This window comes from Caenorhabditis remanei, chromosome X, assembly GCF_010183535.1.
Source record: "Caenorhabditis remanei strain PX506 chromosome X, whole genome shotgun sequence".
In the NCBI taxonomy this organism is placed as follows: domain Eukaryota; kingdom Metazoa; phylum Nematoda; class Chromadorea; order Rhabditida; family Rhabditidae; genus Caenorhabditis; species Caenorhabditis remanei.
The window spans coordinates 20593282-20617625 of record NC_071333.1 but is presented as its reverse complement, the minus strand read 5'-3'; the positions used below and the strand labels follow the sequence as shown (position 1 = coordinate 20617625).

The window sequence follows — 24344 nt, the reverse complement described above, 5'->3', positions numbered from 1 at the left end:
TGTACCGTTGGGATTGCTGCTGGACTTTCTTTTTGTTTCGAGAAAGCCACTGAGCTTGTCCAATCTTGGGCTTCTTCTCTCTCCATCTCTTCTTGGAGCCTGCATGTGACTGCTACAGTGTGTCCGCTGCCATTTGCTTTTTTCTGCTTGTCCTTTTCTGCTTCTTGCTTTGATGGCGCTCCTGTGTCCTTCTTTTTGAATGACTCGTACTTTCTGTAGCCATTGGTTTCCATCTTTTTGATGCAGAGGGAATAATGGTGCGATTTGTCACAGTTTCTGCAGTTTCTTCTGTCGCACTTGTCCGGTGAGTGTCCTATCTTGAGACACTTCACACATCGTCCATCTGTTCGTATCATTTCCAGCCGTTTTTTCGGATCTGGATGTGTCCTGCAGTCGCTTCCCCAGTGTCCTTCTTTTTTACAGAATAGACAGTATGGGCTCTTGTTTTCCCTTGAGTGGAATTTGTCCGTTGTTGTTTTGTGTCCTGGATTCTTGTGGTTTGATCTTTCTCTTTCCGACTCTGCACTTTTGATGAGTTTGAAGAGCTCCTCCTCTTGTTTGATCACTTTTTCCAGGTCCTCCAGGATCCTGTTGAGTGTCCAATCGTCCGTGGGAGTGTCCAATATCCTTCTGAAGATTTCTTCCTGGATCTTCTTGCTGAATTTCTGGACGATGGCATCTTTGAACATTCTGGTTTCGATGTTCTCCTTGAGATCCTGAAGTTGGGAACAGATGATGAAAACTCTCTCATAGAGTTTGCGTTGGTCTGGAATCGTGTTTGATTCCGACTTGTCCTTGTAGAGTTTGTTGGTGAGATCCGAGATTATGTCCTCTCGGTTGTTGTACTTCTTCTCGAGGTGATCCAGAGCCCGTTCGTAATTGTCCTCTGAAAGTTTGTACCTCGCAATCAGCTCCTTCGGTTCTCCTTCCAATAGTTGAATCAGGAAGTTGAATTTGAGCAGTTTCGGTTGATCGGATGAATGGACGAATGTCTGGAACATTGTCCAAAAATTCTCAAATTCCCAGCGGTTTCCTTTGAACTTGGGAATTCTGGGAATATCCCAGCGTTGTCCTTGTGGTTGTTGAGTGACTGTTGTTGCTGGTGGGAGATATACTGTGGATGGAGTAACTGGAGCTTGGCGATTTCTTCCTGCTGCCTTTTCACATCTCTTCAGCTCATAAGCGATCAGATCTGTGACTTCATTTGCTTCTCCAATAGCTGCCATCACTGCTGCGATGACGTCATCAGCCTTCTTTATCTCCTTGTCGTCTTCCAGGAGATCAACTTCCGCGTTGAACTCTCCTGTGAAAGTGTCCAATGTGGTGATCTTGGACTCCAGTAGGTCTTTGAATTTCTCCAGCTCGGTTTGATGAGCTGAAATCTCTTCCAGTTGGAGGTCTTGCCATACTTCGACTTTTTCCTCCGCTGAAGTGGTTAGGGCCTTCAGCTTTTCAATGGCCACCTTCAGGTTGCCTTGCTTGTAGCTCAATTGAGACATGTTTCAATTGAGTTGTCCTTTCGACGCTGTCCGGAATTCTTTCTTCGGTTTTGTCCTTTGAACTTCGTTGACTTTCCGTTTTGGGCGGATTGTCCTTTGCTTTCTTCGACTTTCTGTTTTGGGCGGATTGTCCTTTTCTTCGTTTTGTTGCGATCGGTTGAGTTTGTCTCGATGATCTCAGTTGCCACGCGGGAATGTCCGGCTTCGTCGGTGTCGATGCACCATGAAACGCAGGGTTGTCCTTAGGGGTGCTCGCTCAACACTAAGATCCTCAAGACCAATGGCGAGCCTGCTACAGCGGCGGGAGTCTACCTCACGGTAGGTCCGCTAGCTGTGATGTAAGAAATCATTAAACTCTTCATCAGTTTGGTTCATTTGTACAAAGTGGGTTTGTGCAGATGGGTCGAGTTCAGGGAACCCCAGGGTCTATGTGTTCATCACTACTATGCTGGTCAGTAGCTGCTTTGATGGTTTCGGACCCTGGGTATTTACCATCCCCCTCCCTTATATGAACAATGATTATTATCAGATCAGGATTCCTCCAACTATGTCATAGTCGTCGGGTGTTGGCACACCACTGACTATGACGGAGTTTCCCGCCAGGAGCCTCACGGCCTTCAACTTTCCCTTTCAGGTTTGCACCCTCCAGATCAAGTCGGCATCCAACCGGTCCGCGCGTGTGTTCTTCAGGCCAGAGCTCTATTTCAGATCTAGAGACAGGGACCATCCGAAACACATTGCCAGATCAGATTGCGGTGGTTGGGCATCCATACTTCCGGGTCGCTACCCAACTCCTCCCTACCGCCCAAACGGAGAGCACCGGAATGATACTCTCCCCCAATTCTTCAAACTTGGGTAATTAAACCTTTATTAAAAGATAAAAGATAAGCTCTCGCCTCTGCTTTTATACTGGGCAGAGGCGGAGCCAGACAGAAAATGTGTGGGTGAAAGAATTCAATTAAAACAGATAGAAAGAATGATTCAAGACTGAAAGCCTATGAATCATATTGGATGGGAGGGGGGAAAAGAAAGTGGGAGATGTACAAAGTACATCGAGTACATTCCCGGCTTTCAGAAAGAGAAAAGAGAGAGATAGTTACAATGATGAATTATCTTGTGGTTAAGCCATTCCGACGACGAAGTTGATGTAGTTGACTTTTGTCCAAATGGGTTCTTCTGTCCTGGCGGTATCATTGAACTGAATATCTCTCTGTGAAGAGAGAGGCTCCCGGCCGCAAAAGTGGTTGGGGTGCGGATCCTTGATATCTCTGACCTTGCGGGTAACAGAGCGTTGTCCGGAACGTTGTTCTGTCTCTTCTCGTTTGCAAATGAGGAGGTGGTGGTGATGTGACGATATTGTTGTCCGCAATTGTTGTTTCCATCAATGGGCGGCGTTGTCCTGTTGATGAGGTGATGGTGTTCTTCTGGAAGAAGGGAACCTTGTGTTCCGACTTCTTGGTTGATCTTGATTGTCGTCCAATTGGTGGAGCGACAGGTCTTCTGAATGAGTGAAGTAACAGCTGAGTTTGGACCCAACTCCACTCTGTCCTTCGGGTTACGAAATGTTGTTTTCGTTTTTCGGATGACGTCTTTTCTTTGTCCAATTGTCCCTGATTGAACGGATCGTCGATGAGTGTCCAAAATGCTTGAGGATCTGTCGGTGTCCCAGCAGCATGATGACGAGAGGTGAAGTTTGAAGATGAGTTTTTTGGCTGCATCTTCCTTCTGACTGTTTTGTTCCTTGTGGGTGGAACACAGCCCCAAGTGATCTTCTTCAACTGAACCATCCATCGTTTTCTTTGGAATAATAGGTTCAGCCAAACCCTCAGTCAGCTGGATGTACTATCGACAAACTGACTGTGGGAAATAAAACTTCATAAGAAGCTTTATTAAAAGATAAAAGATAAGCTCTCGCCTCTGCTTTTATACTGGGCAGAGGCGGAGCCAGACAGAAAATGTGTGGGTGAAAGAATTCAATTAAAACAGATAGAAAGAATGATTCAAGACTGAAAGCCTATGAATCATATTGGATGGGAGGGGGGAAAAGAAAGTGGGAGATGTACAAAGTACATCGAGTACATATCTTGAAAACTTTCAGATTTTTCATTTTCGTGGATATAACGAGGATTTTCTATCTCATTGTTAATTTTGAGCTTGGTCTTCTGTTTTGGCGTTTATCTTCTAACCAGACAGTCTCGTAATTTGCATAAGACTCCACACGGCCGGGATTTTTTTACCAGTAGCCTAGAATAATCAGTGATTTCGGCCACCGGGCCCTTGAGCATTGCAAAGTTCCAGAACGCAAAAAATTGGTTTTGGTTATTGTTTCAAATTTTTTTTGATGCTGGTTTGTTGAAAATCGATGAAACCATTCAGATAATTGAAAAATTTTGAAAATAATTACTGTTTGCACCGACGGTGACCAAATCCACACACTGTGCAGAATTTGTTCATTTTCAAGCTTCAAATAGTTGTTGGAAAAGCGAACGACACTCAGAAACGTCACCAGTTACGTCCGATTTGTGAAAATATGTTGAAACTTTCCGATTGGACCTCTCACGCCTCGAGAAAACGGAAGAACCTCTAAAAAATCGAACAAAAACCACTTCTAACTAGTCTTTTTCGAATACGCTCTGATATTTGATATTGATATTTTTATTTAACTATTTAAATATACAGTAAATGTCACTGGAGGTCAGGTAAAGTCCCTCACGAGACTAAACCTGAGAAAAGGAAACCGGGAAATAAGGAATTATAAAATAGGTGTTGGGCAAGGGGGAAGGAGAATAAAGAAAGAAAAAAAATCGCTCTTCTCAAAAGTGAATAGTGTCCAAAATCGGGTCCGAATTCTACATAATTTTGTTGGATTGAACGTTTTCTATAAAAATTATGATATTCGCTAATGTTATTTTCTTAATAAAAATTCTGACTGCCGTCACCACGGAATTGCACACAGAAAAGTTCATTAGAAAAACTATTTTTCTCGAAACGTTGTAGAAGGTGAATGGACTGAAAAAGCTAAAAAACTTATTTCTGACACATAGTGATAACGTTGTCTACCAAAATCGAGAAATACAAAAAAAATGGTCGGGGAGAGAGTCGAACCCCAGACTCCTACTGCCGTACCCGCCCACAAGCACTTAGCCACCGAAGCCACGAGAAAACAGTAACGACACTTCGCCGTCCGTTCGTCCTACTTGTGTCTACGTCTCTCTCTTCCTCCACGCGGCACGCACTCTCTCGTCGGCGGCAGTCGATTTTTGCGTTCTTTTCGAGTATGCGATTAGTCTACTTTTCTGCACATTTTTCTACACATTTCTCTATATTTTTTCCGTGAAGAGCTCCCCAAAAACCCGAGAGAAACCCGCTATTTTCCCCACTTTTGGCCAGAAAATGGCTAAGCAGTTGACACTTTGAGAGAATCATTGAAAACGTGATACCTGCTCAAAGTTGATTGTTTTCAACTGTAAGCTACAAATGTTTCATTCTTCTTTATAGCCAGTAGTGTAAACACAAGTGTTTTTTGGTTGAATACTTAACTCTTTCAGAACTTTTTACGTTTTTTCTACACATTCAATGTTTCAAATTGATTGCGTTATAATATCAACGGGAACCCAATTTAAATTTTTTCAGCGTAAACTAGGCGAGAACTAGAAGAATTACGATGGGAATTAACAAAAGTTCTGGTAAAGAGTGAATTGGAGCACACATTGGATTTGTCACAGGAACATTTTGTCCAAAACTAGCATGATATTGGTAAGTTTCATGGGATAGTGACACTTTTTATGAACTTTGTTTTTTTTTCAAGAATTCCATTTTTTCAGATTCAAGAGGCGATATCTAGTTGCAATTCACTGGGGCAGCAGAATATTGCATGGATTGGACTCCCCGTGTGATGACTTCAAAAAAAAAGCATGATATTGGTACGTTTCATGGGATAGTGACACTTTTCATGAATTCTGTTTTTTTTTTCAAGAATTCCATTTTTTCAGATTCATGAGGCGATATCAATTTTCAATACCCTGGAAACTGCATGGACGTGACTCCCCGTGTGATGACTTCACACAACGGAAACTTTGCTTCAAACTCAAAAACAAAACACTTGGATTGCAACAACAACAATGGCGCGAGCAACATCCAGCCAGTTGCTAAAAGCAACTGGCTTGACAGAAGAAACGCGTAGCCACTCATTTCAATCTGCGATTGAAAAAAGATCTAAGGTAAGAACTAGTTTCAATGAAAACCTGAAGTAACCCCTACAAAAAGAAAGTGGAACTTGGGGTTTTTTGAAAAGAGCCCTTTCATAACTTTTGATGTTTTTCTACATATTCAGTTTTTTAAATTTATTGCGTTATGATACCGGAACCCAATTCAAATTTTTTCAAGGTGAACCAGGCTAAGACCCAATCCACATTCCAGCAAGACAACGACCCGGAGATTGAAGAGGCAATATCAATTTTCAATACCTTGCGGCAGCTGATAACTGTATGGATTCGGCTTCCGATGTTCCCGTTGTCTGATCACTTCACACAAAGGAAGATCACACCCAAACTCGAAACTTGGACTTGGAGAACAAGAAGGCTGCGAGGGACGATACGTGGAAAAGCGGACCGAAGTGAATTTGGAAAACAAGAATGGCACAAGCAACATTACGTGGAAGAAGGGATCAAAGGGGATTTGGAGAACAAGAAGGTTGCGAACAACGTTTCGTCGTAGAGGGGACCTTAATCATAATCAATTCTTCTTTTTTAATTTTTCCTGATATTCTTTTATTTGTGATATTTTCTTTACTTTTTATGTTTTCAAAAGTAAACATTTCTCGGGAATTCGAAACGTCACATAGAAGTTATTAACAGATAATATAAGCCAAATTTCATAGGCTTTATTCGTAAAATTAATCATTTTGTGAATTCAAACTACACATAAGTTACGGAGAGCGTGTCTACCTACTTTTTTAAATGTTTAATTATTTTGGAATTCATATTGGAAAGTTGGTTTTTTTTCACAGAAAAATCATAAATACAATCTAAAATTGATAATACAATAAAAGAATATTTATTGTCCATATTAAACGAAAAGGATTGAAAAAAGTTATTTCTCAAGTAACGTCATTTTTCATAGCTGGGTGGTAGTGAATGCTATCAAAACCAAATCAGGAATGGAAATCGACAGACTGAGAAAGATATGGGTCACTTTACCTGAATGAAACAATCATAGTGTGGAAAGAATAAGTATAGCTGAAGCAGTGTTGAAATAACATCCTGTGCGTTATAACGTTCCAGAAATATCATATACAGTGTTAGTTTCATCACGTCTAACCTTCTCTTCTTAGAATTCCAAATGCTCCTCGATAAAAATTTCAGCAACTTGAACGAATTTTCCACTCCTCTACTCGTTTATGTATTACCACCACGGCATCACACCACCTTGAATTGGTTCCTTCTTTATCCAAATCAGAATGAACAAATTCCAGGTATTTGGATGAACTCTGCCGATTGTTTCAGAACATAATGTATCACTATAGACTCCGTAATAAGAAGAGGAGGTACTCTGAAATATAGAAGTTATTAAAATGAGAATTCCTATCCTTTAAAAAAATTTTTTTATCACTATTAGCAAATAAGTCAACTAGAAACTCTTTCACTCTAACTTTTAAAAGATTCCACTAGATTTGTCCAAAACTAAGAGAGTTATTCTCAAAAATGTATCGTATTTTATTTTATTCTCAAGTGAGAAACTCAAAAAGTGCCGGGTTCATGAAATATCATTCTTGAAGTGATGTCAATAAGAAAAAAAAAGAAATTGGTCGAAAAATGTAACTATTGATTTATAATAGTAAAATCATTAAATTTTTTTGTATCGAAATATCTCTAAAGTTTGAAGGGCTGGATCCAGAGAGAACTAAGTCTCAAGCGGTCACCAAGCTATTTCTTTGTTCAAAACTTTCATTTCTGATCTGACTCTTGCTTTTAACATATAAAAGATAAGCATTTTTCATAATTCTAAAAATAATTTTCCATTTGATAATTTTTTGACTGGAGATTCTTAGACCTTTGCTTGTTTTTTAATTGAGAAATCAAATGACAAACTTACCAGAATTGAGTACAAGAAAGAAATCACTGGTTCAGCATCAATACCAAGTCAAAAAGCAAAATCCTTCTGCAACAAGAACTACAAGGACAGTAGATTACTCAAAAGTTGTTTTTCTTGCAAATATTTGAGGACTTCATTTGATATCCGGTTGTGGAGCAAATTGTTGTTGTACTGATGAGCATCACAATGCTCAGATGGCATATTGACCTCTTCCTCCACATCCAGGTCGATCACAGCAATCCGATTACCGGGTTTTTAGATTTTTAGAAGTTGAAGACCTGCAATGAAGACATAGTTAGAATTTGAGTCGATTATATATTTATGAATATCCAGCAGATCCATTTTTTTGCCGTTTTACTTTTGGAGTGATTCTATATTCCTCTGGTTAATTTTAAAAACTCATATGCAATTAAAAAGATGTCAACTACAAAAATGAAGGTCCAAATTAAATCAAACCAATGAGTTTAAGTTTGAAAAAGTTCGGCAGCGATTGAGCTGTCATGCTAAAAAAACTTGAAACTATCTGAATTTCAACTTTGTTGTTTTATTACCAACTGTTTTATTCAGAACTCTGAGATTTCAGGAAAACCAAACAACTCACTTAACAACATATTTGGAATTTCATAAGACCCGCACTTCAAACGCAATATCTTTCGTTCCATTCCAAGCTGTTGTAGGTTGCATCCATGGTTGGTTGGGGATGTTGAGCAGTCTGGAATTCTTTAGAAAATTATTGAAAAATAGATGGATAACAGGAACTTTCAAGTTTTTACGTATGAATTTCGCTTTGATAATTTCGAGAACACGAAACACGCATTGAAAACGCTCATAAGCCATTTTGAATTTTATGAATAATAAATGATTGAAGTCATTAGAAAATAAGATTTTTCGAATAATTACAAAAAAGGACAATTGCAAAATCAATCAAAACTGATATTACATCTAATTTTGCCACAAAAAATCCGAGAAAAGAAATTACAAAGGAAAACGTTTCGTTAAACTTCTATTATCGGTTATTTCGCAATACATTTTTTGTTTGAATATTTTCGAAATTCTTTGTAAAAAAAAAGTTGCTTGGCTTTTAACTTACCTAATTATTTAGATTTTTGTGCATTAAGGTGCTTTTTTTCGTCAAAAATCAGCACCTGGGAAAAAGAAATAACTGCTTGCAATGCGGCGCGGTTTAGTAGGCGGAGTCGGGGAGAACACTGAGTACACAGCACCGCACGCTTTTTTCGCGGTATTTTTCTTCATGCATTTTGTTCTTAAAATCAATTTTTCTTTTCCGAACAATTATCTAATAATTAGATTGTTTAAACTAGATTTAACGTAATTTTTTCCCATAACCTCTTATAAAATTTTTGAAAATTTAATCATTTTACTGGAAAAAATTGATTTTCCCAATGTTACCCTCTGAAAAATTATTTTCTTTTACTTTTCAAATGAATTTGGATAATTTTAGATGGATTCATTCTATGTGGACCTCAAAAAAGAAATTGATAATATCACCATCTCACTGGAAAAGATTCATGTAGAGTTACCACCAAAAATAAAGGAAGGAATGGAGAAAATTGGAGTTTTGGACCGGAAAGTAGCCGCAAAAATGGAAGGAATCGAGACAACCAAGGCGGAATTCGTAGAGTATTTCAAAGAAATGGATCAAGAGCAAAAGGTAGCTGCTTGCAAGTACATTGAGGTTAGTAGAAATTGTAAAAATTCTGCAAATATTGAAAAAATCGATTTTCCAGTAAAACAGTAAAAACTTTTCAGAAAGAATACCAAGAAGCTTCGGATTTGTCAGAGAGGAAGATAAAAATTGCGGAAGGAATTCGGAAAGCAATTGAAAAAGTGAAAAGGGAGTTCCAAGAGGGAACAATGAACTTTATCGAGAACTACCCCGAGCCAGAGGTTTCAAAGGCCAGAAAGCCAAAAAAGAAGGCAGCTAAAAAGGAGAAAAAGCAGCCGTCAACTGAGGAACCCTGCTCATCATCATCACTAGCACCATCTTCGGCATCTGAAGTACCTTCGAAGAAGGGATCGAGACTGAAAAAGAAGAAAGTCGCAGAGGAGGAGCAGCTCTGGTGCTACTGTCGCGAAGTGAGTTTTTTGTCGGAAAAATGTGAAAAAATTCAGACTTGTCACCGACGGGGCCGCTCAGCCCGTTTTGAAACATGTTTTGAGAATTTTTGGATTTTTTTTTTGAAAAAAAGCATTAACTAAACATAAAGAATTCAATCGAAATGTGAATATGTATGATAATTTAAGCACTTTTATTCTAAATTTTCGAAAATTTTTGAAATATTTTGTTAAAAACTGAGCACCCATTTTCAAATCCGGGCCGAGGGAAAGTTCGGGCCGGCCCCATTTTCGACAAGTTTGAAAAAATTCTTTTGTTTTGAAATTTTTTTTTCAAAAATAACTAAAAATTCGAACTATTTTCTTTCAGGAGAAGCCTGGTGAAATGATCTTCTGCGAAGATCCGGAATGTGCAATCCAATGGTTCCACTTCGAATGCATCGGAATGAAAGTGGCACCAGAAGGCGACTGGTTCTGCAAAGAATGCTTGGGGAAAATGTTGGAGGATCCATTCGATGATGAACCTGCTCCAGAGAAGAAATCTAATACGCCAAAGAGTTCGGAAAAGATGAGAAATGATAATCAAGAGGAAGTTGTCGTCAGAACACCAAAGAAAGTTGTAGTTGAGAAAGGAACAGTTGAGAAACCGGACAGTTCTTCCAATAACCAAAAAATGAAGGACGCTGAATCGAATAAAGAGTCGAAAACTATCACGGAAGGTGATGAAGCATCGGAAGAGGAGCCAGAGGAGCCAGTCATCAAAATCGTCTCAACTCCAGATGTCGTTTCGTTTGAAGAAGTTGCCTAAGAAGTTGTCATGGAACCGGAACAGCTAGAAGTCCCAGAAAAAACTTAATTTCTTACCAATAATACTTTTTTCCTCACAATTTTCCTTTTTTTCGTGTTTTAAATCTCATGTATTGAATCTCAACTGTGCAAGAAACCCTCATCCGTTGTTATTTTTTCTATTCTTGGTCGTTTTTTGGAAGGTTTTTACAATAATATATCATAATTTCGAAGTATGCACATTTTTGTCTTCTCATTAACGGGTACTCAAATCCGGAAAACAGCGTTTTTTTCGTTTTTCGCCGTTTTTTCAGCAAATGAATCAATGGAAAAGCTTTTTCCCGCTCGTGAATGGCCCCAACTGGCAAATTCTCCGTTTTCTCTCTTCCCTAGTCTCATTGGAGTGAAGGTCCCCCTTTCCTCCGTCCCCCGTGTCTTTATGTCATTAGAAGAAGAGAGAACCTAGTCGCTACATTTTTCTCCCCCCTCTTCTTCCCATTTTTCTGATTCTCTGCGCCCTCGGGTTTGTCGAAGCTATTTTCCTCTGTTTGCTGTCTGCGCCTCCTTCTCCTCAAGCCTCCCTTCTAATAACGCGCAGCTAATGAGAAGGTCATTTATATGCTGCCTGCCTGACGGCCTCCGCACACACAACGTAGTCTTATCTTCGCCACCACATTCAACGACACACGCACAGACACAATTCTTCTTTTTCAATGTTACGTCTCTAAGGCTGCCAACATACGAGGGGTCGAGGGAATCCGAAAGGAAAGAAAGAAAAAATATATAATATTCAATTTGAACCCTCGGATCTTGAACAAGAATATAGAAGCAACGATGTCCAAACAATAACCGAATCAGGCGGTAAGTCTTTTGTTTTATCCTGTGAGCAATGAAAGAGACGTGTATGTTTAAAGCGGTATATCTTGCTTCACACAATAGCTATCAAAAAATTGCAATCTAACAAAAAATAGTTCAATATTTTTAAAAGATCTTATTTGTTGAAAATTGTTTTGAAATTTTAAACTGTCCTCTCACCGTAAAAACAGGAAATGAAACATTTATCCTCCTCTCCAGAATTCAGAAATCGGTGAAAAATATCATATTTCGCAACTCCACAATCCTTTGAATCCGGTTTTTGTAAGAGAAAAAAGAAAATCTGAAAATAGTTTTAAAATGCATTCGCGTGATGTTTTAGTTGAACCATTTTTCTTTCTACCGAAATCGTCATGCTAGTTCTCATTTGCGATTTCAGATATACAGAGTGACTTTGAAAAAGTGAAACTATGATTCCTTGTCCACGTTAATTGTTTTCAGAGCACCAAATATCTCACATGATTGGAATAACGGGGATGGAAGTTGAGCTGATGGAATTCAAGTGAAAAAATGTTTTTCCGAGACCATGAAAATTACGGAATTAACGATTATATTGTGATGAGAGGTGAAACGAAGACACTCGATAGTCATTTTTGGTTCTTTTCTGCTTTTTGAATCCAATTCGCTTTCAATAGTCACTAAGTAAGTCTTTTTTGTTTTTTTAATACAGAGACAACAAAAACTCCGGAATTTTGGCGCCAGTAACAAAAAATTATGAAATCAGGTTGAAAATCAGGTTCCAGAACCTCACCACAGTTATATTTTTTAAAATAGTCAGAGTCGCCGTCGAAAAATAGGCATAGTTGAATACAATCATGATTCACTTGTGATTTTCTGTCTAAAAGCGGTTTGAATGCCAGTTGTCCCAATAAAAAAGTTCAGAATTCTGTAGAATACGAGATTCAAGTATAACAGATGTCAAAATACATAACCCCTTACACTAGATCTTTTTTGAAACCCTGTTATTTTTCAGAGGTTTTTGATGATGTCTGAATCTAGACATATTATTCTGAAGTCAATAGTCAAGAAACTTCAAATGTCGAACAACAATATCTTGCTTATCAGTTGTGGATAAGGCACTCAAAATCTAACTAGCAAACTTTGAATATGATTAGTGATAAAACGTGGTTTTACAACGCCTACTTTGCTTATTGATAATAATTTTGGTTTTTCAGATACAAATCCTTCCGAAGTACGAGTTATCAGAGATGACAAATGCTCAGCAAGATGCAGACGTAGTATGATCGAAAAAAACGATGTGACCTCACCATTTCTGGAAGTGTAAGTCAACTTATTTTTGAGATCAAAAATATGAACGAGTGAACTTTCAGGTTCTCGTCGACAAATGGGGATGGATGTCTATGTTATCAGCTGTTATCCTGCCTTTCCTACCTACGAGGTACTGAACATTTGTGGTTATGCTAAAAATGACAACGTTTAATCAGAAACAACTTCCGTTTGAAGAAGAAATCGCTGACAAAACATTCAAGTCTTGGAGTCAAGATGTGATAGGAATCAAGGCGACCGTGTAGTTTGAGTTCTGATCAAATTTGTCAATTTTTCTCACTGTGGTTGTTTTGGAAGTATCCAGTTCCACCCGGTAAGAAAAACTGGGAACATGATTACGAACAGATTTTCCAGTGTGAATATTTTTGTATGAATACCGGCCCTCCGCTGTCCTGTGTTTTATGATTGTCCATATTTTTCCTTTTCGATCATGTCTCACTCACCACTGTCTCGTTTTGTGCGTTCTAGTTAAATGTCATTCTAAATGTATTAATCATTGTTTTGGATGTTTGTAATTTTGAATGTCGACAAAGCACATCTGGTAAAACGTCTGGAGTCTTCTGAGCAATGATATGACTAGTTGACAAAGAAGAAAGCCTGAGAAAAGTACAACTGGTCTTCGGAAACTGATTATGCGAAGTAGGGATACCACAACTTGGATTCCTGAAAAACGTTGAGACATTAATTTTGAATGCGGGTTTTGCTTAAGAAAACATAAATTGTCTGGGTAGAGACAAGTATTATAATAACAAAATTTAATCCTGAATTAGATGAAACGAGCTTTGATGATGTTTCTTTATTGAAGTGCAGTTCAGAATGTCTAAGTTGGAGAAAAAGTTACAAAGAAGGAACATGTGAATGAAGTTGAAAAAGATATAGATAGACGTACTGTAAAATCAAATATTCAAAAAATGGTAGTCTAAATCGTAGAAAACTTATTACGTCATCATTGTTCAGTTTTTTCGTAATAAAATGTGAACTTTTCAAAGGGAGGAAGGGTAGCCAAAGTCTTCACAGTCTGAAAACAGGTTTATTGATTTTAATAAAACGTTTTATGAGCATACCACAACGAGAAAACCATCAATGAAGCAATGCTCAACGCTGTCCCGCAAAATACAGTCGTTTCAAAGAACGAAAGTGTGCTGGAAACAAATAATGGTAGGACGGAAAAGAAATATGAAAACGCATTCAGTGGTGTCAGCTTGTATTATAATGTTTCAGTTACCAGAAGAAATATCAAAAAATTTCGACTGAAAAAACATCAGTTTATCATTTGACAGTTAAACTAAATTGCATAGTTTCATGCGCTGAACCACTAAAAAAATGATTTTTGGACACGTTTCAAATAACGGTGACCAAAAAATAGAACTACCGTAAAACAAGTAAATGAGGCGTAGCTGCTAGCAAAAGTTTGGAGCATTCTGACTCGGTTGTTTTAAAGTCATAAAAACATTTTCTTTGAATATCAAGCTATATTTTTCCAGTTAGCAACTGTTTGATGCGAGCAGGCGCCGCTGGTGCGCTTCTACAGGTTTTACAGAATTTTAATACTGAAATGCTGTCGCTTTTCAAACTGTTCCGCTCAAATCTAAATTTATAAAATTTAAAGGTCGTTATGATTTGAATTTGCCACTAAATGTATATTTTCCCTTGACTGATCTACGGGAAAACTAACGAAGCTTTTAGAACAACTAACCTGATTTCCATGCACATCAATGCTTCTTCCGAGCTCCGCATTATTGACAGCGTATCTAATTTCGTTGAAAATCAATGTGTAGGTAAATGAATTCTCGGCTTCGTTGGTTCTGATAAAATTAATCCATTTTTTGACATGGTTGCCGTTCTCAAAATTTTCGATGTGGTGGATTTTGAATCGTCCGACAAAGCGTTCAGGAAGGATTGTGGAATCAGGTTGATTAGCGACAGTGGCAATTTTTTCGAACATTTTTGGTGTGGGAGTGGACGTTGGTGTTGACATTCACAAACAGAAACCAATTGCATGAACATCATTCCCATTAGGAACATAAGAATAGCTTTGACAATCATTGTCAAAGATTTCTAGAGGACAGGGAATTCTTCGGATGTTTCAGCGAGATGTGTCGAATGGTTGAATGAATGAGCTCCGTCGGTTTAAGCAAATCCCGCCTACTTTCGAAAGACCAAAATTAAGGTTGTAATATTTTGTTCTCAAAACTTTTTTCACCACATTCATCTCTTAAAATTTTCAATCTCTACCTTTTTATTATAATAAGCGTGGGCAGAAGACAAAAAATTGCGAAAACTACAAAAAAAAGTTCTTGAGAGACGCATCACCCCATTTCTCACAAACGCCAGATGTTTCTCTCACCGCGAATCTTCTTTTCCATAATTTGGGAACAAAGTTCATTGAAAACCAAGTTTATCGAAATGAAATAACATTATACATGATCTATCTTGTTCATGGTTGAAACGTTAGAATTTAGAAAAAGTTTATTTTTAACAATGATAAAATGTATCCAGTCCTCCAGTTTTATTAAAATCGAAAAAAGAAATTGTGGGGATCCAAACCATGCGAAGATTTGAAAACTAACTGCAAAAGTATTTAAAAAACTTTAAAAACACGTTTTGCATTTTTTTGCAAAACTCCAAGAGTATCAATGGAGGATATTTGCACGAATTGCAAAACATGAGCGAGGCTGCATCGGGTTGGCTCCGTTAAAATAGTAATTTTCCTATAAAGTGTTTGAAAGTTTTAATGATACATTTTTGTGATAGTTTTTTTGTTAAATAACTGTGAACACAAATGCGAAACATGGGCGGAGCTTGATATTCCGAATTAAAAAAATATTAATAGAGCTCGTTTGTATTAATCACAAAAACTGCGCGCCAAAATTGCTGTGAGGTGCCTTAATGCTGCAAATCTGCTTCGTTAAACAGAAAGAAAATTTGTGAAAAGAATTGCAAAAGTGGGTGGAGCTCAAAAATAGTTATTAATTTAAAAGAATTTTTTCCAGTTTACCAAAACAACATCGATTGTATTCGTAATGGCAAAACCACTGATAAATGTTAAAAAGATACATGAAATTCCATTTTTTTTAGAAAATTCATTGAAATAATAAATGATTATCTATGTGTTGAATTATGAGAGTGGAAGATAGGATGAGGGTGGAAGGATAGGCGAGCAAATGAGATTTTGGAGGAGAAAAATGGGAAAATCTGAGAAATTTTTAACCGAAAAATGAGGGAATCGTTGATTTGGGGTGAGCAATAAAATCGGGAAATTTAAAAATAAAAAACGAATAAAAATGAAAATGAAAAAGCCTCATGCTCGTCTTGTGGATGATGCTCGAATTCATAGTCTCAGTGGACGAAGGCTCGCTCGATTTCCTGGAGTTATTTGATACCAGTTGGAGATTTTCAGCAATGTCTTGAGTCACCTTCAGCGATAGGTTTTGATCCAACACTATGTGAACCTGCAAAAAAATTATTGTATTTTTGATTGAATTGGCGCGGGAAGATTGCAATGAGCTAATGCTGTTTTCTATCGGATTTTTGACTTTTCGATGAAAAAAATTTTGGAAAATATGAAGAAAAAGTGTACGGTGATTGTTTTTAGTAAAAATGAAGAATGGGGCACCTTTGATGCAGTTTACAAAGTGGTATTTTGAAAAATTACAATTCGCTTCCAAAGCAATTTCAACAATTTTGAGTTTTTTGTAATTTTTCAAAATAACAGTTTGTTAAAAGCGACAAAGACGCCCCAGTCTATATTTTCCACTTAACCACTCCGAACAAAGTCAGTGTTCCTCTCTTACATTTTGTTGTCCCATTCTTGACACTTTGCTGGTAGTGGCGACCAAAGACACGTGGGCGACGGATGAATTCGGAATAGAACTGCCATCTGAAAGAAGAATTTTTGGGTTTTTAAGAGTTGTTTGTGAAAAACTCAAAAATTTGAAAAAAAAACTTGGTGGCCTAACTTTTGCAAAAACTCTGCCACTCATCTTTCTCATGTTTTTTCATGAAAATTTCACTAAAAACTCTTGGAAATTGTGAAAAACTTAGAAAAAACCGGTGGCCGAGTTTTGGGAAGTTAGGCAACCATTTGCAAAAGTTCGACCACCGACGTTTTTTGCTGGTTTTCAGGAAAAAATATGGGAAAATGGCAAAAACTAAAATTTTGTCAAGTTTTTGTTCAAAATGGAAGCGCACTCTACCTCTTAATACGAAATCGCTCGGGAAGTTCAGCCATCCCAAGAAAAATCTATTTTTCACGTTTAAAACTGAAAATTTTGAAAAAAAAACGGGTAGCCTAACTTTTGCAAAAACTTGACCAAATGTCTTTCTCGCGTTTTTTTCATGGCAAAAAAATCCAAAAACTTAATTATGTGTAACTACATAATTACACCCTAAACATATCAACTAACACTGACGTTCCTTCCCGAATATTTTTTTCTGATAAAAAATGAAAAGAAAACTAACTCGTGATTTTTGGAATACCACGGACGGAGGTAGGTGCATCCTTCTTTGTCTTATGGTGTCCAGAACATGTCCATCGTGCAGTGACCGCCTTCTCCGCAAAGGCAAATGTACGAGAGGAGTCTGGAAACAATGTTTATCAATGGAGCGAATTCCCATTTTTGAAGAAAATAACGGATTCTAACTTTTATCATGATAGCGTTTTTGCATACCCCCTTCAATTTGACATTTTTAGAAAAAAAAACAGGTTATTTGACGTTTTTTCAATGAAGCGCCTGTACGTTTCTTGAGAAAAACGGTTAAAATCCATGTTTAATCAATAGTGCGTTTTTGCATACCCCCCCCCCCTAACATAAGTTTGAAAATTTCTCAATGAAGCACGTTTGCATTTTTAAGTACGAAATAGCTTACTTTCGAGGTTTGGACATCCTCCACCAAATAACAGTAAATAGTAATTAGCATTTAATAAAAATCAGAAAAGCATATTGCTGACGGCCATGTCCGGTAGGCTGTCGAAGAATGATATCCCAAGGAAACATTGAAGAGGGGGAGAGGGGAATTGGCGGGACATCTGTTGGGGGCGTGACCATCTGCGCAAGGGAGTAAGAGTGACGCCACTGATTTTGAGTTTCTTTGCAAATTCAAAGATGCAGAGAACATCCTCCATACTATCTGTCATACCGATTACGACCTTCACCATGCAATAAGAAATATGAATGAATATAATCTCGGTGGTGTTGAACTTTTTTGTTAGGGGAAAAATAGGGGCTGGAGTGATTTCGATAGTCGGAAAACTTCACGGGAAATGTGAGGGGTTGATTTTTTGATTGAAATAAAATTAAAAACTTGTGTCATAAATTCGATTTTTTGATCTCTATTACTCACTTTTTTCCTCCATTCCCATAAAAAAACCATTGAAACAGCCCATTCCCATCGTTCCTCGTATGTGAATTGAGCACTTTCCTCTTTTTCCGTTTTCTTTTGAATGTTATCGTTCTTGCCTTCCACGAGGTAGAATTGACAGCTCCTTTCATTATTTCTTTGTTTTCCTCCTATTTTTACAATTAAAAAATAACTTTTTTTCTTCTTTTTTTTCTCCATGGATGGTTGAATTACCCCATTCCTACTTTGAATTTTACTTCAATAAATTTTTCTCATTCCATCATTCGCGTTTTTTACATAGGCACAAAGGGTATTTTGCGAACAGGCTGAGCGGATGACTCGATGTTTTGAAAAATTTATTATATTGTGAATACCGTATTTTTTCCAATAGACTGTCGAGAGTGACAGAGTTTGTAAAATAGACTGGTCTGTCAGTCAATTGAAGACAATAGGTGACATTTGTTTGAAAGGAGAGTTTGTATACCAATAAAATTCCTGACTGTCCATGAATGCTTAGGAAGATGGAAAATTGAGTCGATCACAAACATATAGATCTTATCCAAACAACAACTCGTGTTATTGGAAATTTCAAAACATTGGAACACGCTCTCAAAATAAATTGCATTTATTAGTGCTGTCACTTCTTTTCCAAAAACGCTACAAACTGAAATTTACTCCCGTTCGTCATTTCTGTTCGAATCTTCAAAAGAATTGAAAGGCTTATTCATTCAAAATTCTTATTTGTACTCGGCGTCTTGGCAGACTTTTCCAGTTGAAACTCTAAGTTACCATCCTTCTACTTACATTTTTTCAATGGTTTTGAAAATCGCTTGAGTAGGCTTTGTCTTCGCACACAATTTAAGTGAGAGCGAAGGACAAAACTCAAGGCCGCGTCTGATATTGTGACAAAAGTGCATACGACCTTCAAAACTATTTCGTAACTTTCTAACGACTTTCTAAACTGATTTGTAACTTCCCTAAAGATTTGAATACAATTGTTTACACAAAATCACACAAGAAGGTCATCATGAAATAAAATTTCCTTAAAGACTGAGATGCGGAGAATCGGATATCCGACTTTTCCGACTTTTTACCCTTGGTATACTCAAACTGTTTATTCGAAATTTTTGTAGGCATTCCGAGAAAACCTATCCAACGCAGGAACAAAACTGAAAACTCTCGTCTGTCTCTTTCTTTCTTTCTACTCCTTATCAGTAAAACATCGTTAACAGGTTATCAGTTGTTTGAAATGAATAATTGTGCAATATGTTAAAGTGCATTTCTTTGCCTTCTCTTTTTTCCACTAACCTCTGAATTTCAATTGCTGTGCTCGGTATTATGTACAAGCTGGAGGACGGTTTGTGCTGCGTTTATGAACTTTCTATACTGTTTGACAATCTTTGTCTATGAGAAGGTGACGGTTATCAGTGATGCATTTTGACTTCAGTCGTTTATTTAGCGGGTTAGTTAAGTCGAACAAAAACCCATGGAAGTGAGGGGTTTGATTTTTTGATTAAAAAGTAAATAAAGAATTTTGGACAATATGTAGCTACAGTACCACTCAAAAGGTTATCAACTTCGGCTATTTTCAGTGGAAAATGAACAACTTTTACAATGTATTTCGGTGTCACCTGATTGTTCGATAAACTCAATTTTTGTATTTTGTATGGGCTGAACAGAACAAAAATAGCACATAATTTTTGTGGTTGACCATTTTGTAGTAGGGACACAACCTTGAATAACCGAAGTCCTTTCTTTCTAAAACCGACTAATTTCCAGTAACTTTCAAGAAAGTGCCCCTACAAAAAAATAATCAACTACAATAATGATGTGATATTTCTCCTCTGTTCAGACCAGACAAAACTGAGTTTATCAGAAATTCAGGTGACACCGAAATATACTTTCAAAGTTGGTCACTTTCCATTGAAATCAGCCAAAGGTAACATTTTTAGCGGTAGTCTAGATATCTGTTATTGAACCGTGCATTTGATTTTTGATTTTTTAGGTTATATATAACTGCCACATGATCATCGATTCTTAATTTTTTCCCGCCATTCCCATTCCCATAAAAATGAAACACCCCTCTCCCCGTTCCCATCGCTCCCCGTATGTTAATTGAGCACTCTCCTCCTTTCTCGTTCTCTTTTCCCTGCCATTTTTCTTGGCCCTGCACGAGGTAGAATTGACAGCTCTTTTCATTATGCCTTTTGTTTTCTCCAATTTTTTCGATTTCTTTTTTTGTAATAATTTTTTCTTTTCTTCTCAATAGATGCTTGAATTACCACAATTCCACGATTCGGTTAATTTCTTCACAGGTTTTGATTTGACTTCAGCCAGATTTACAATTTACCATATTCCTTCTTAGTTTGCCAGCTGTTTCAAAAATCTTTTGAGTAGGATTTGTCTAGACACACAATATGACTAATAGAGCGGCGTAGGACAAAGGTCAGACAATCACCACAGGGCACAAACATGTGTTTGTGATACATCTTGCGAGTAGAGTATATATGTCCTTCTAAACTATTTCGTAACGTTTTCGAAAATATGAATAAGATCTGTTTTGTAAAACAACATACAATGGTCATGTTATGAACAGACATGTGTGAAGGAGTCAAAACTTTAAGAAATTTCCCTACTCTGCTGTAAAAACCGATTTTTCTAAGACCGTGGTGAGAAAAGGAGCAAGATTCCACAGAGTTACATATGAAAGTACAAAAAGGTGCTCACCTGTGCTCGCTACTGCACATTCCATTTTTTGATATCTTGGTCCATTTATGACAACCATGATCATCTATTACTCACTTTTTTCCTCCATTCCCATTCCCATAAAAAACCATTGAAACAGCCCCCCCCCGTTCCCATCGTTCCTCGTATGTGAATTGAGAAACCACCTCCTTTTTCGTTCTCTTCTGCCGGTCATCGTTCCTGCCCTCCTCGCAGTAGAATGAACAGCTCCTTTCAATTTTTCTCTTCTTTTATCCAATTTTTACGACTCCTTTTTCCATATATCTTTCCTTCTCCTCTCAATGAATGGTTGAATTACGAAAACTCATTTCTTCAAAATTCATAATTAAACTTGGCGTTTTTACAGACTTTCCAGCCGAAATTTGTAACCATCCTCCTAATTGTTTTCTTTTCATTGATTTAAAAAATCTTTTGAGTAGGATTTGTCCAGGCACACAATATGACTAATATTGCGGCGTATGACAAAGGTCGGACAATCACCACAGGGCACAAACATGTGTTTTGTTACATCTTGATACACATTTCCAGTGTAAATGACCTTCTAAACTATTTCGTAACGTTTTCAAAGATATGAATAATATCTGTTTTGTAAAACAACACACAATGGTCATTTTATGAACAGACATGTGCGGAGGAGTCGAAACTTTAATACATTTTCCCGACACGGCAGTAAATACCGTATTCTCTCTAACAAGACTATCGGTAGAAAAGGAGTTTGTATAGTAGACCTGCCTGTCGGTCAATTAAAGAAATTAGGTAAACATTTTTTGCTTTTTTATTTCTATTAAAATCATTGTGTTTCCCCGTGAGTGCTCAGAAAGATGGATAAGTATGTCGATCACAGAAATAGAGCTCTTATTCAACTAACAATTAGAGTTATTAGAAGTTCTAAAACATTGGAACACACTCTCAAAGTAATTTGTATTCAATAGTACTGTGACTTCTTTTTGAAAAATACTACAAATTGAAATTCACTGGTATCTGCCCTTTTTTTTGCATTACAAACCTCCCCCCGTTCCCATCGTTTCCCGTATGTAAATTGAGCACTCTTCTCCTTTTCCGTTCTCTTTTGCCTGTCGTTTTCATGGTCTTCTCGAGATAGAATCGACAGCTCCTTTCATTTTTTCTTTCTTTTCTGTTTTTTCCACATATCTTTTTCTTATATTATTACTTATTAACCTCAGCGGACGGTTCAATTACGAAAGCTTATTTATTCAAAGTTCTTAATTGTATTGGCATCTTGACAGACTTTTTTAAAGCTGAAATTCCAGTTTACAGTTTACCATACGCTTTCTTGTTTTTTTGTGGTTTTGAGAATCTCTATCGTAGACTTTGTCTTAACACACAATTTGAATGATAGGGTGACGCAGGACAAAACTCAAGGCCGCTTCTGATCTTGTGCCAAAAGTGCATACGACCTTCAAAACTATTTCGTAACTTTCCTAAAGATGTGAATAAGATATGTTTTGTAAAACTGCGCACAAAGGTCATTTTATGAAAACATACTTGTGTGGAGAAGCATATGACTTTCAATACTGTTTCGAAACTTTCCTGAAGATTTAAATGATTTGTGTAACGCAAACAAAAGATCATAATGAAAGGAAATTTCCTCAATGTTTTTTCTGTTCTACTCAAATTAGAAATTCTCTAAAAGTGCTCTACATTCAATCTCTATGCTTTCCTTTTTGAAAATGTCTTCAATCGTTCTCTTTGTGGTTTATACTACTACGAGCATGGATAGGTCCCCATGAAAAAATGTGGAATGGACCCATCGTTACCCCTCCTTCCTTTCCTTCATTTTATGACATTTTCATTACTGATTTGAGTTTTTCATTTAGAAGTTCTGAATCACATAATTTTCATTATGCTCAGTGTTCCAAATGTCATTATTTTGCAGGCTCACTGATTTTCTTCAAATCTCAAGACATGTCACGTCCTTATGGTAATAAAAAACAAATTAAAAAAAAGAATGTTCCATCGTCTGGAGCAATTCGTTCAAATGGCGAAAGTTTGGGAGCGGGAAGTACAGGAAGGCAAGAAATCAAAATTGAAGATGACGTTTCCCAAAGCTGGATGGATTCCACGATTGCGAAAACCAAGGCCATCAAAATCGAGGAAGGAATTTCGCAAAACTCGTTCCCAGCAAAATTCGTTGGAACCAGAGAAATCAAGATGGAAGTGGGAAGCCAACAGAATTCCATCAAGAGTGCCGATCCGAGAAACTTCTCTGCAGCTTGTCACCCTCAACTGCTATACGATGCCTTAGGTGAGTAATAAAATAAGAAAAACTAATTGAAAACTAATCTTGATTTACAGCTCGTTTACAAGATCCCCGCCCGTCAGCTCAAAACTTCTGGTTCCTTCCTCAAACGCCATCCGATAATCGTCAGGCTCAAGTTGGGCAATTGCCGACTGGTTTCAACATCCAGAACACGTGGCTGACTCCGCCTGGTGCCTCCGCCCGTTACCCAGATCAGGGTACAAATTCAGCATTGGGGGCACCTTCGTCGAGCTTGACTGGTGTTTTTGGTAAGTGGTTATATTTAAGTTTATAGGACTTAGAAGTGTTTAACTAATAGGGTTGTTCATTAAAATCAGCACAATCATAATTTTCAGAAATTCCAAAAGGCAACTATGTTGGTTTCGCGGAATGGGTCAAACGAGAACTGTTCCCGACAGAAGGTATTAAGCTAGAAGATCATAACCCAAACATCCCACCGCCGCCGATGACTCCGTTTGTAGCAGAAGTATATTCCTGTGTTGAGTTAATCGCGGAAGCATTCGCAAAGCTTCCAAACTACAACGCCTCAGGCCAACGCCTGGTCATCGAGCATCTCTTGAAGGCAAATAAAATGATTATCTCTCACTTAATCTATAGGATTGAAATCTTTCAGAAAATAAAAGAGTTGAGCATCGCAGCAAAGCCGTACTTGAAAGACTTTTTCGTGGTGAAGCTCAGGAAAAGCTTGGAGGAGCAGCGCTTGGCTTGCTGGATTGGAACGGATTGGGTCCTTGGAAATTTCCCAATCACCGGAATTGTCGACTACGAAGAAGAGTGAAATTTTCAAATGTCATTCTAATTTTTTATACGATATTCACAGTTTGTAGGTAAAATTATTTTTTTATCTCATTAATTTCAATTTGATAGAGTAGATCCCACATTTGTGACCTTTTCACTGCCAGAGTACCCGTTCTGAATTTTATCACATATTATTCTCTTTAATTTCTTTCCTCTGTCAGGCAATTTCTTCTTTTTTTCTCAAAAATTCATTTCCCTCCATATATTGCCCCCCCCCATTTCCCTTTTCGAGATACAGTGGCGTATCATATTCATTCATTCTTCACACCATTTCTGTATAATTCAGTATTACATGTGCTTTTTCATCAAGTTCTATTGCCACAAACATTTCCAATCTATTTTCAATTTCTCCCCACCTCAGCCAGGTCCGTCATCAATTCTACCCATTCTCATATTTTCAAGTTCTTATTATTTTCATTTCTTTCCCGTGTCCCTTCTCAATGTGAATCGAAAAATGTATTCCTCCGTCAGAGTGCGCACGCGTACAATTTTCCTTTTCTTTGACTCGTCTGGCACGAACATAACTCCTTCCTACTTCTCATTTCTCCTTTCTACTGGCGTCCCTT

At 37.5% G+C, this 24344-nt stretch overlaps 5 protein-coding genes across 5 annotated transcripts; 3 read left to right on the top strand and 2 right to left on the bottom strand.

Annotated features, from left to right (window-relative positions):
* Positions 1 to 5620: 5620 nt before the first annotated feature.
* GCK72_026128 (uncharacterized protein) lies at positions 5621 to 6215 on the top strand (the record flags this gene model as incomplete). Its single annotated transcript, XM_003101891.2, has 2 exons — positions 5621 to 5719; positions 5886 to 6215. 2 exons carry the CDS (start codon positions 5621 to 5623, stop codon positions 6213 to 6215), a joined length of 429 nt encoding a protein of 142 aa, XP_003101939.2.
* A 2839-nt stretch (positions 6216 to 9054) lies between these two features.
* GCK72_026127 (uncharacterized protein) lies at positions 9055 to 10476 on the top strand (the record flags this gene model as incomplete). The annotated part of the gene is made up of 3 exons (XM_003101869.2): positions 9055 to 9288; positions 9363 to 9689; positions 10039 to 10476. The coding sequence occupies 3 exons, from the start codon at positions 9055 to 9057 to the stop codon at positions 10474 to 10476; spliced, it is 999 nt and encodes a 332-aa protein (XP_003101917.2).
* A 3262-nt stretch (positions 10477 to 13738) lies between these two features.
* Positions 13739 to 14559, bottom strand: GCK72_026126 (uncharacterized protein; the record flags this gene model as incomplete). The annotated part of the gene is made up of 2 exons (XM_053736679.1): positions 13739 to 13756; positions 14311 to 14559. The coding sequence occupies 2 exons, from the start codon at positions 14557 to 14559 to the stop codon at positions 13739 to 13741; spliced, it is 267 nt and encodes an 88-aa protein (XP_053580245.1).
* Positions 14560 to 16390: 1831 nt separating this feature from the next.
* Positions 16391 to 17976, bottom strand: GCK72_026125 (uncharacterized protein; the record flags this gene model as incomplete). The annotated part of the gene is made up of 3 exons (XM_053736678.1): positions 16391 to 16494; positions 17076 to 17195; positions 17958 to 17976. The coding sequence occupies 3 exons, from the start codon at positions 17974 to 17976 to the stop codon at positions 16391 to 16393; spliced, it is 243 nt and encodes an 80-aa protein (XP_053580244.1).
* Positions 17977 to 22625: 4649 nt separating this feature from the next.
* Positions 22626 to 23758, top strand: GCK72_026124 (uncharacterized protein; the record flags this gene model as incomplete). Its single annotated transcript, XM_053736677.1, has 4 exons — positions 22626 to 22965; positions 23016 to 23228; positions 23316 to 23542; positions 23594 to 23758. 4 exons carry the CDS (start codon positions 22626 to 22628, stop codon positions 23756 to 23758), a joined length of 945 nt encoding a protein of 314 aa, XP_053580243.1.
* Positions 23759 to 24344: the final 586 nt, after the last annotated feature.